The sequence below is a fragment of the Grus americana genome, chromosome 4 (assembly GCF_028858705.1).
Source record: "Grus americana isolate bGruAme1 chromosome 4, bGruAme1.mat, whole genome shotgun sequence".
NCBI lineage: Eukaryota > Metazoa > Chordata > Aves > Gruiformes > Gruidae > Grus > Grus americana.
In genome coordinates, this window is record NC_072855.1 from 12,304,227 (window position 1) to 12,316,486 (window position 12,260).

At 37.8% G+C, this 12,260-nt stretch overlaps 1 protein-coding gene across 2 annotated transcripts in view; it reads left to right on the forward strand.

Moving 5' to 3' along the window:
- The window catches only part of AFAP1 (actin filament associated protein 1), a 120,001-nt gene that overhangs the window by 69,308 nt on the left and 38,433 nt on the right, over positions 1 to 12,260 (forward strand). For both annotated transcript variants that reach the window (XM_054824061.1, XM_054824062.1), the window contains exons 4-6: positions 3,748 to 3,856; positions 8,299 to 8,510; positions 11,518 to 11,697. In XM_054824061.1, coding sequence (XP_054680036.1) covers positions 3,748 to 3,856; positions 8,299 to 8,510; positions 11,518 to 11,697 — 501 coding nt within the window. The remainder of the gene's footprint in view (positions 1 to 3,747; positions 3,857 to 8,298; positions 8,511 to 11,517; positions 11,698 to 12,260) is intronic.

A 12,260-nucleotide genomic window follows, 5' to 3' on the forward strand; every position in this document is an offset into this window, starting at 1 on the left:
TTCCTACCTGTCTTGGTAAGTACCCTTGGACAGAAGGGGGAAATAAAGTATTTTATTTCTTAGGGTAAAGAAAGAAAGAGTTCATTTGTGGTCTGTGGAACACAGTGGAGCAGGTGGAAGACCATAGTGTGCCGTAAAATTAATATTTCCATTAAGACTGTTTCATAGTGTCTAGTAGAACAATGAGTTTTACTGTCCAGGTAAATATTGCTTATTATTTGGTGATTTTTTTTCTTTCTCTCAACAATCCTCTCTGTAAGCTGGAGTTGAGCATCCTGTGCACAATCCAGTCTTTAATGTCTCCAGAGGTCTCAGTTCTGTAGTGTAATTATCACCCCGTCCGCTTCTTGGTTTCAAATAAAGCATGTCTCATTTGGTCTCAGACCCAGTACCTGACAAACACCTTTATCAGTATTGTTTCAGTATTATTGGTATTATTCTGGGCAACAGCATCTCACTCATCTTTGTCCCTTTCCCTCCAGTGAGATAAAAATAATGGTGATTTTTTTTTTTCTAACTCAGTTCTTATTCCTGTGATTGAGCAATGCTATTTGTCTTGAAAGGCAGAATTCTCTAGTTTTCTTCCCTGTGGCATGTCATAAAAAAAAAAAAAAAAGTAGAAATTCGTGCTAATGCCTTCTTTGCAGGTTGCCAGGTCTTTCCTCCTGATACCACTCAAACTACACATATTCTAGGGTTTTTGACATTTAATCCTTTCATGGAATATATAAATAGTTTTGTGGGTTTTATGGCGTTTTTATTTTTCAGTTAAACTAATGAGAAATTATTGAATCAAGAATTATTTCAGTTCATAATTCATAACTTCATCAAAATTCCTCCACTAAAAAATTGCCAAGTTGTAAGAATTAAACAATACAGCTAGCAATAGTAAAAAAATTAAAGCACTGTAAATATTAGTAAGTAATGTCAGAATGCTCAGATGTACTTTTTACATTTCTCGGTGCTCGAACACTTACATATTCCATAGCTCCCAAACGATGTAGCTGTTTATGGTACAGATTTGAGTGAAGTACTTTTATTTTGTATTTAATCAGTTGGATTTTCCTTCAATATTAAAGCAGCCTTGCTTTAATCAGAGAGTATTTAATGTTGGATGTTTCTGTGTCTCCTAATAATTTTTTCTTTTTTTGGAAAAAAAAAAAAAAATCTTTTTTATAATTGTTTTCAACTTTGTTATGGCAAGCACTGCAAAATGCATTTCAGAAAGGAGGGCTTGGTTAATTCAGCAATGGATTCCATCTGTGTTGACGTTGGCTGCACAGCCCAGCCCGCCCCAGCTGTATGAAGTAACTGGTGCTCCAGCAGGGTCGAATTCAGACAAGCACCATTTGTGTTTCATTTCCTTTTTTCTTTCTTTCTGAATAACATTTTGTCTAAAAACAAGGATTTCCCCCCCTCCCCAATCTTTATTGGAACCTCTTATTTGTCTCTGGATAAAAGATAGCTTTGAAACCTTGCTGCTCTGTCAAGTCAAAATTGGATTGACTCTCAGGATGGGTATTTCCTGGGTGAATTAGGTTTAATAATGATAGGAATTTCATATATCATATATACACCTGACGGGGAAAATAGTTTAAGGCTAGACCAAGACATTAATATATCTGTCTTATGAAAGGGGTGGTATGAATCTACACTGCCCCAGGAACAAACCTTGACCCCAACTCACTTGAGCAAGGCTCTGCCCACCTGCGTGATGGGAGAAAATACAAACTCCTCGGAGGCAGTTTCCCCTGTTGCGTCTAGCAGTTCAGGCCACACAGAGCTGATGTGTGCAGGTGTGGAGGGCAAAATTCATAATGTGCTGTCAATTTTCCAATATTTACGAACACGCAATATTTGTTCATGTCCCTTAACGCCTGTTGCACAGCAGCAGCTAACCTGGAAAGACTCATTTATTTTGTGATTATGTGCAGATTTGCAATTGGGGGTTTTTTGTTCAGCAGAATCACAGGGAAACTATGCTAAAAGTTGTATTTTTTCATTGATTTGCATTTTTTTGACAGATAATTTCTCTAGTATAACTGGTCTGTGAGGAAAACTCATTTGGTTCACATCGTAGATAACAGTAATTGCCATTTCTTATCTGTAATTGAGTGCAACATATGAAGTTGGCTGTATCATTTGATACAAAAGTAATATTAGTGTAAATCGCAATCTGACCAAGATTTTCTGTGTTCAGTCACAAATTGGTTCATTGTTTATGAGGAAGTTTCTGATTTTGCTCAGTGCACAAAGGGAAGCCAGTGCTGGACGAGCTGAAGGGCAGGTTCATTCGCCAGCTCCTTGCCTTCCTGCGCATCAGGAATACACAAGCACTTACCTGCAAGGGGGAATAACCTACCCGATATGAATTTAACTACAGAGCACGCTAAGTGTGGGACTCCTCTTGCTGATGTCGTTAAGAATTAGGTGTCCGGTGCAGGTGTGTAATCAATAATGAGATTTGGAGATGTCCAGCTCTCAAATCTGCAAAGATGAATCCAGCCCTGAAAGTGCCCACAGAAGTAATTTCATTACAGCTAATGCCCCGTTCTCTTAAAGCTCACCTTACTCCTGGGTAACTTTAGGTCTGTAGCACAAGAGGAGTCTAGTCACTGTGGCTTGATCTGTATTATGTGGAAGAAGACTCTATGCCTCTACTGTTCAGCCCATTGAATTGCATTGCAGAAGTGTCCATATCTGACCATGAGCAAAGCCCACCCTGATTGGTTTCTCACTTGGGTATCTCTGTTCATTCGCCGAGTTTAGACTGGATCATTCCAATGCGGACAAACACCGTGACATCTCTTTCATTACATGAAAAAAAGAGAAAGATGTATTGAAAAAGAATGTTACTGCAGATAGGAGACTCTGACTACAAATTATGTTTTTGTAGTCGTACAATAAACCACTGGTGTTGGAAAAAGACTTCAGTATTTTCTCCAATATGAAAACACGGAACTAAAAACCTGTGGCAAATATGAATAAGTTCTATAAAATACAGTTGTTTTGGTACCTGTTAAGGAAATAGAACAGTAAAGTCATATGGAAGAAGTCATAGAGTACTAAATTTACTTTACTATATCAACATACCAGCAGTCAGTCAGTTTTAAATTTAAAACAGGTTTATATTTAGAAAAGAAGCATTTTAGAATTTGACCTGGTATTTGAAATATTTATTTTATCATATACTAATTTCTTGATGTTCCAAACTTTTCCTTGGCTGTATCTCAGTTTTTACTATGTGGAAAGAGCATTTTAAAAATTAATGTCTATTTTAAGAATTTATTTGCCATTGAAAAACAAAACACTTCATGAAAATAATGATCTAAGTTATCTGTCCTTTATGTCTGCCAGCCCAGGCTATTTAGCTTTTCTAAACTGTCCAATCAAACTGTTGTTCACCGCTGTAATCAGAATAATTTTAGATGTAAAATACTAATAAATAAACCTTAACACTGTAAAATGGTCTATGCACAGAAATCTTTTTCCTACATAGAACCTTTAAGTTTCTAGTTTTTAAATAGAAAGCTATATTTTTTCAACATTTTTACCACTTAATGCTGTTGTAGAAAGGACTTCTTTTAATGGAGTTATCTTGATTTTGCCATCCTTAACAATGGCAAGTAAGATTGTACTGTGTTTATATCTCCAAAGGACTCAGTTGGAGTACACACAAGAAGGTTCTGCTTCCTTATCATGAGTGATAGATGTTCACTTCTTCTTCTTCTTTTTTCTCTTTTTTAGCCACCAGATAATGGGCCTCCACCATTACCAACATCTTCCCTTCCCGAAGGCTATTATGAAGAGGCAGTGCCACTTAGTCCTGGCAAGGCTCCCGAGTACATCACTTCCAGTGAGTAATATGTATCCAGATCAGTTTCTGAGCAACTGGTAATTCCAGTGTCCTTCATCTTTCTTGGTATTCAACACCTACATCTCTTCTAGTGCTGTGGTGATGTCTCGTGAGTGTGGCTTTGGCCATTTGGGGCCAGTTCTGGTTCTCCTCACTGTCCATGCATTGGTTTGGTTTGCAGAACTGTTTTGGTGTGTACAAACCAGGCTCCTTAAAGAGGAAATTAAACCTGGAGCTCAAGTTAGGTGCACATAAACACATTTCAGCTTCTGTTGGAGGCAGACGGTCCAAAGCAGTCACTGGTCTTTTGGACAGCTTTGAACCATGAATGTGGTGGGGGCATTGGAACCTGGAGCCCGGAGTTAAGTACTGTCCAGAGTAAACCCCTCTAAACTGGCGATACTGTAAATGTAGAGGACTCGGAAACTGGTGCTGATCTGCAGATCTACTGGTATGTCTCTGTTGCACTGAATTACTTGCTAAAGTAGACAAATAAAAGGAAAAAACACCACCAGAACGTCCTGCTGCAACACACAAATGCTCTTTCTTGCATCCAAATATTTATCCAAAGACCTATACACTACGCTGAGAGCACGCTGATGAGCCGATGAAATGACTGCTGTGAGCATTTATGCAGGGTCAGTCAACAGGAAAAAAAAACTGCGAAGATTTTCCTATTTGCTGCTTTTGTCTTGGCCGGGGTAATTTATTACTTGTATATGGCTGATTTATCACAAATCACTATTTTCTATGGACCAAAGATTAAAGGCATATCTTCCCCCATTTTATAGCCATTTTTATTATTTGAACCAGAACAAATGAATAAAATATCTGTGTTCTTAAAACACTTGCATAGGAGCTACCTTAGAATATTAATTATTCACTTGCACACTGCACAAACTGAGGTTATCTTAATTTAGGTAAGAAATTCAAGGTAAGAAAGAGTTTCATATACTGTAAAGCCAATGAAGCAGAGCAGCAAAATCACTCCTTCATTTCCTCCCTTAAAATGCTGCAGGGTGGTCCTGCTGCACCCTGTAATCCGGTGAACTGCTGATTTGTGTTTTGTCATTAAACAAGAGCCATGCTCAGGCAGGAAGATTTTAATAGAACAAGTATTAACAGCACTGCTAAAGGATGGCCTAGGGAAAAAATAGACAAAATATGAAACTGATTTCTTACTGTACTTAACCATCCAAATCCCTAAAATATTTAGGTTATCAGCCTTAAAAGTTCATTAATAATTCCATAATTTAAGCATACATCTCCAGACATTTAAATCTCTGTTACTGTAACATATCTTCTCACTTGCTGTGATTTTGCTGTAATTTCTTATGTCCTGAACTCCTTATCACCTCTTTTAATTTGTGTTAAAAGTGTTCCTCTCTTTATTGGTAATAAAGTTGCTTTTAAATCCAATATGACATTAGTAATAATCTCCACTCAACCAAAACTTCCACTAACTCCAGCGTCTGTGGTAATTAAAATAAGCCACCAAAGCAGTGTATTAACCAACGATGTAACCTTAGCTGTTCAGACTGTTTGAGGTGGAGAAGACCGTAACAAAGAATTGCTTAAAGTGTAAAAAGTGCAAGAATAAACTGTTAAGGGACAGATATCATTATCTTAAGTAAATATTCCTATGGAATATTTTTGTAATGTCATTAATAGCAAGGAGGCTTACATACCATGTGTCCTACCTATAAAGGTGAACAGCAGCAGAAGAAAATTGAAGAATATAGATCATGCAAATGAAATATCCACAACCTCTCCAAGTTCCTGTAATCTGTTTGTAAATGAACACTTGCATTTCGATGAAAACAAGCCTATATATACCTTATCTGCTAACTCTCTTTCTCTTTATTAAAAGCTACTGTTCTGTACAATATGCCTAAATTATTACAGTCTAATCTTTTGAATATGCTATTACAAATAATGTGAAAGTCCACTGTGATTTTCACCCCCTAACAGTGGAAAATTTTGATGAAGTGTGAAAAGCCAGTATCAAAAGAAGCTAAAATAATCAGAAAACACGGAAGATGCAAGAAAGGTAGATCGGCAGCATTGGAACATGTTGTATCAGTGAATCCCAGTCTCTGAGACTTTAGTAGACTTAATAAAATAACTTTATTTTGGAGAGACACTCTTCACTTTTTCTGCATGTTTTGTATTTCTCTCCTTTCTCTCGCCCCTTCCCCACTCCAAGACCCAAAGAGTGTGTTGACTTGAACATATACACAAGAAGTTTCAGGTCTTACCTATTACCAGTTTCCTGTCAAGCCTGTTTCATTACCTGTTGTGATGAGACAATAAGAGACAACAGGATTTAGTCACTGGTAGCCTTTCCACAGCTTACCTTTACAGTTTGCTTCCACAATTTAGCATTTTTAATAGGAAGTTTACAGCCTCCTAAATTCAGTTCGCACTGAATATTAGCTGGAGGTAATACTGCTTCAAACCCTTTGAAATTGTACATACATGCTGAATTTCTCTGCATAACTTTCTTAATATCTGCTAAAGCTGTTATGTATGGGTAGTAGACTATGTTATTTATGTTAAAATTGTCAATTTACAATGTGAACAGAAGCTAGTTTGTGTCCACAGCCTGAAAGCCTTGGTTTGGCCATGATACAGCAGTTTGGAGAAACAAAGAATAGAAGCAGAATGTGGCAAAGAGCAGCAAAAGTTTCAAGCGGGATGATATGGGTACTCCAGGGTGGTCATCCTTCCTGGTGTGAGTCACACAGCAAACTCTTCTTCTGGCCAAGAATCCCACAACCCAAGGGGAAGAGAAACATGAGTAGTAGTTAATGGACAGGATATGGCAACAGATCCCCAGAGATCCCGTTAGACTGTGCAAAGATGGGAATCCAGAAACGTCAGCTTCGGAAGCTCCTGTTGGCTTTCATCCTCCTATAAACAGAGATTTGGATGAACCTGCAACTGCTGTGCCAGCAGAGTCCCTCTGCTGAGCATACAACTTATTGCAAACTGAAATCTGCACTTGGACTGCTTGTGAGCCACATAAGGACTACCTGTAGGATATTTAACGTGCAGAATTTTAATCTCTACTTTGAAGTCTCAATCAGCGCTTCCTACAATTAATTTAATTAATCATCTGAGGCGTTTACCACTTGCCCGTATGGAGCTGCCCAAAACCAAACACTCTGTAGTAGAATTGACGAGAAGATGGCAATTCAATTAAATTTAAAAAAAAAAAAAAAAAATGTTTCAAGGGCTTGAAATTTTATTTTAATTTTACTTTGAAATGAAGATAAACTATTTTGTTCACGTTTGTGAAAACACAAATAGGATCAGAATATCTAGTCTTGATTCAGAGATGTGAGGTCTGGGTATATCCCATTCTGAGTCTGCACATAGGAAGAACTGATTGAGAATGAGCTTTCCAGCAATCCACTCTCTTGTCCTTTTCCCAGTTGTCCCAGGTCTCCTTCCTACATCCCAGCTGTGTCCTAAATACCTAGCTAAAGCAAATGAGAGATTTTTCTTCCACCTTCTGGCCTAAAAATGTATCAAAGTCTACTTGAAATATTTGGATGAAATTTCAGCTATTGAATATATTCCAGTCAAGTCTCTTCTGTGGGAGCATGTGCCAGTGGATAACTGAGGAGCTTTACTTATATGCCCACATAAGCAAATAAATAAGTATGGATGGTGGAAGAGAGGGTTCTGTGATAATGGCAAAGGAGTTTTGTAGTTGAGGGGACTGCTAGAGCTGATTGTGTCATTGAGAATGAAAGGCCTGAACAAAAGCTCGTTTAATTAAAAAGGAATCTTGCCATGACATTGCCGAACTTAGAGCAGGATTAAACTGTTAAGGCTAACATAACAAGACTTCTTTGCAGAATGCCTTTAACTCCAGCAAAATCCCTAGTTCAAGGAACAGTGTTGTCTATTCATCATTAATTATATCAGTGCAGGTGCTGTTATTTGAGAATTGTATAAAATGTTATGAAAGGTAGATAGTGCCTCATAATTTACTCTTGTGACCTTTGTCATATTCAATGTTCGCTTCTTAACATGCTGTGCTAATATTGACATTTCTGTGCCTACATTTTGCATTATGCAATAAGGCAAGATGAAGATGTTTCTCTGTAAAAGAATTACAAAAGATGAAGGTATCTGCTAAGAAATACTTTGAAGATAATAAAAAACTACATAAATTCTAACTATTTATTTCCAGCTCACTCTTTCAATTAAAATTCCCAAGGTATCAGTATGGGTCTTCTATAAATGATGGAACAGCATCTGTTATTCAATTAACTTAATGTATTGATATTACTAAGCACTGAAACAGTAATTTGTTCATGGCTGACTTTCAAAAGCCTTAACTTAAAATGAACCCTGTTGAGATTTTCAGTTATTTTAGTATGCTTCATTACTAAATGTTTTAACTTGACACTTTTATGCTTTTCTTCAAGATTATGACTCGGATGCTATGAGCAGCTCTTACGAATCCTATGATGAAGAAGAGGAGGATGGAAAGGGGAAGAAAATGAGACATCAGTGGCCTTCTGAGGAGGCCTCTATGGATCTGGTGAAGGATGCCAAAATCTGTGCCTTCCTCCTTAGAAAGAAACGATTTGGGCAATGGACCAAACTACTGTGTGTTATCAAAGAAAACAAACTACTGGTAATTTTTATTTTTATCTAGCTGTGTTTTCTTTGTACCTTTTAGACGATGTATTTATTTTTACAGGAATCTGGTTTTTGGAATATGTTCTGCAAACAGTGGCCAAAGAGTTTGGTCATGATTTACCCAAGAAGCAGAGAAGCACTGAAATTATAAGTGTATCATTTAGCCACTTAGAACTTTGATTTTTATTCCACTTAAACCTAGGCAGTTCCCTGATACGGGAAATAAAGTCTGGCCTATTAGCTTCTAACATATTTCATTTGGAAAAAAAAAATTGCTGAAACAGTAAATCCAATCTTTCATTCCCTGCGGACCCAAAAAATCTCACAGGGAGCTTTGTGTATGAACTGTTGGATCAGACCACTGGAGAGAAAAGTCCCTTGTTAGACTGAGAATTCACTTGGCAGCATATGCCGTGGTAATGTATACACTGGAAACTAAACCTTTGCCATCTGTTCTGCGGTAATTACAGATGCAGTATTCACATGATGCACAGCTGCATTATAGAAAGGCAAGAAACAAGTGGACGTATTGGTTCCTTAAGCATATCTGTTATGTTTCTTTCTGATTGGAGGCACCAGTAAAACATTCCATAAGTTAGGAAATTATCTGCTCATAGATGTCTTTGTTTTCTGAGAAGAGAGCCCAATTGAGGGAAACACTCGTTTCTGTGTCATTATGAGCAAACGGATGCTTCCAGTAATAAATGAGTTGGGGTCTTAGGCACTCCTGTCTTCCTGTCTGGTGCTTCCAACACTTGTAACTAATTATGTAGCTAAGAATTACTGCAGTATCTCAAATGTTAAAAAAGCTGATTAGCAGGTGATAGAACATTTTCTGTAGAACCTCATTATTCTTACATTCACTTACCATATAGCTTAGATGTGTTCACTTTCCAAGTACATTTATGCTTATGGCAGTGTAGGAAGTAACGGAATATGAAATAGAGGTATCTGGGTAAAAGGTTTCTGAAAATATAGTTGGAATTCATTTGCCAGTTTTCAATGGTTACTCAGGATTTAATTTTTCTATCCTCCTCTATTTAAGTATCAACAAGAATGTTAATTTCGATTCGGTTTGTATTATATTGTCATAATGCCATTATGCTTAGTCCACATTTTTGTCACGATATACCAGGATCATATCAAATTTCCAGACCATCTGATAGCATCTTGAAGAAAAGAAAGAAAGCGGGGGAAAAAATAGATTTTCTCTGAAGTCACACAATATTTCTTCTACAATTATGTATGTTTTTCTCTATAGAAATACGTTATTTTTTCTATTTTCATTTCCTTTAGCCACATGTGTGTTCTGAAAAGTTTTTTTTTTTTCCTCAGAGGGATTGTCTTTCAGTAACTCTGTAATGGGGATTAAGAAAATAAAAATCACAATAGGAGTCTAACGACCAAGTTAAACTAGATTGGTTTATTGTTTGAAGGAGGACTTAGACATTCAACTTATGCGACATGCAAGTAAAACAAATATATGTTCTTAGGGATTAGTAATTGCTTGTGTTATAAATGCAGTTGTCATCATAAGACCAAAATATTTTAATTAGAATTAGACATTAGAAATAACTTTTAGTAGGGAATCATTTTTCACTTAAAGTCCTCTGATTTATAAATACTTCAGGTTTAGTAATGTATAATTTTAAATAAAATATTTAAATTAATATAAAGGGAATTAAATGCTGTTTATTGCTTCTTAAAGTGACTAATGTTGTATGTTTTCAAGATTTCATAGCCTGAAAACTTAACTTTTTTTTAATGTTACAAACTTTTTACAAATCTGTGACCAAGGTAGAGAAGCTTGGAGTTAATGGGCTTTGGAGAGGGAAGGAGGATTATGAGTGATTTGCAGAGGCTGGTTTAGAGTGGCTGTATTTTCTCAGCCTAAGTTGTGGTGTTTATAACATACTTTTAACAGCTACTGTCTTCCTGACAGTTGCATCATGACATGAATGCTGCCACAGACATGCAGAAGTTCATGTGCTTTTCTCTGTTCACATTTATACTCAACTATCCTATGTATGCATACAGTAATTAGTCTTTATTTTCAGATACCTTTTTAGCCTTTGTGCTTATTTGTATGAGTAAAAGCCCGGTTTACATAAGTATATAAAATAACTGGAGGTTCATATACACAATTAAACACTGTTGTGTAGTCTGGCACTCTGTGACAGCTTGGTGAACCTCAGCGATACTGATGTGCTGGAAGATGGGAATAGGGACGAGGTCTAAAGGACAAGTGATGTAACGTGAAACCCCTAATCCTTAGATCACCAATTTAAACATAGAGCAGGTCATCAGTGATCCAGCATGAAATGGCTGTTCATTGACAGCACTTAGTACTGAGGGAAAAAACATCGGTTAAGTCATATAGTTTTATCCAGGAGCTCACAGAGTAAACTAACATGGAGACGTGTGCGGTTTTGTGCAGTGACTGATTAAATTGAATTAGCTAAAAAAGTTACCATACTGCAACTTTGTCCCCTTTCCACAGTATGACTATTTTTTCACTTAGCTCAAGAAAAAGAACGGTGGAGTAGGGCACGTGGCAGCGCCTTTGTAGCTGCAGCGTGTGGGCACTGGGGGAGGTTTGCCTTGATACGCTGGGCTGTTGCTACAGGGCAGCGAAAGCATCTAGGCTTTAAAGTCGTTAACTGTACAAGTTTATTTTGCTGCTACATGTGAAGAGATATCCTAAATCACCCTCTTCCTACCTGATCAAGGTCAAGGTTGAGTCATAAGGATAATGCAGAGAAGCTTAATGCTCTCCATATGTTGTATCTGTCCTGCAATAAAAGATATCTATTAATGTCAGTCTGGAAGTAATTTTGCTTTACAGAGGGGATGAGGAGGAGAAATGCAAAGCTGGTGTTGGCTGAACTCTGTGGTATGTGGTAAAGGGGGGCACGGAAAATATTAAAAATTAAAAAATAGCATTTTCCCCAGGGTTCAGAAAGTTGATATCTAACTTGTGAACTTTCCGTACTTTTATTTAGTGTTACAAAAGTTCCAAGGACCAGCAGCCCCAGATGGAGCTTCTCCTGAATGACTGCAGTATCACATACATTCCCAAAGACAGCAAAAAGAAGAAGCATGAGCTGAAAATCTCGCACCAAGGAGCGGATGCCCTGGTTCTGGCCGTCCAGAGCAAAGAGCAGGCGGAGCAGTGGCTAAAGGTAAGGGGGCATTTCTGACCAGGAGCTTTTCCACCCACAAAGTGCTTCCATTGCCTGCTCAGTTGCTGTTAAAAATTGAGATACGGACAGTGCCATTCAGGCAGATCCAGACCACTTAAATCCATCTCATTTGGGACTGCAGAAACACAGACTTACTGCTCAGGCGTCAAAGCAACTCCTGGGGCAGCCAGTGGCTCAGTATTACACAGCTGCTGCTGCTGCTGCGGCTGCCTATGGTTTTCACTGCTAATTGCAAAATAATCTGGCAACAAGAGGAGAGGTGGCAAATACCCTTCCATTTTCATCTCCAGCTCATTTTCCAGAAAGCTCTGGTGGTTAGGGCACACCGGTAGTGAGCTGAAGGTTCAAACTCCCTAAGGTGGAGGGGGCTGACACCCAGGTTGCTTTTTGGAGTTGTATATATACATAACCGCCGTAGGCTTCCCTGCAAAAACTGAGCATTCCAACATCACAGTCACCTTCTTAAAAACGAAGGATCTCTGAGGAGATAACTGTTTGAATTGCTCTAGATGGAGAAAAGTCCTTCAGCTTGCTGAAGTCAA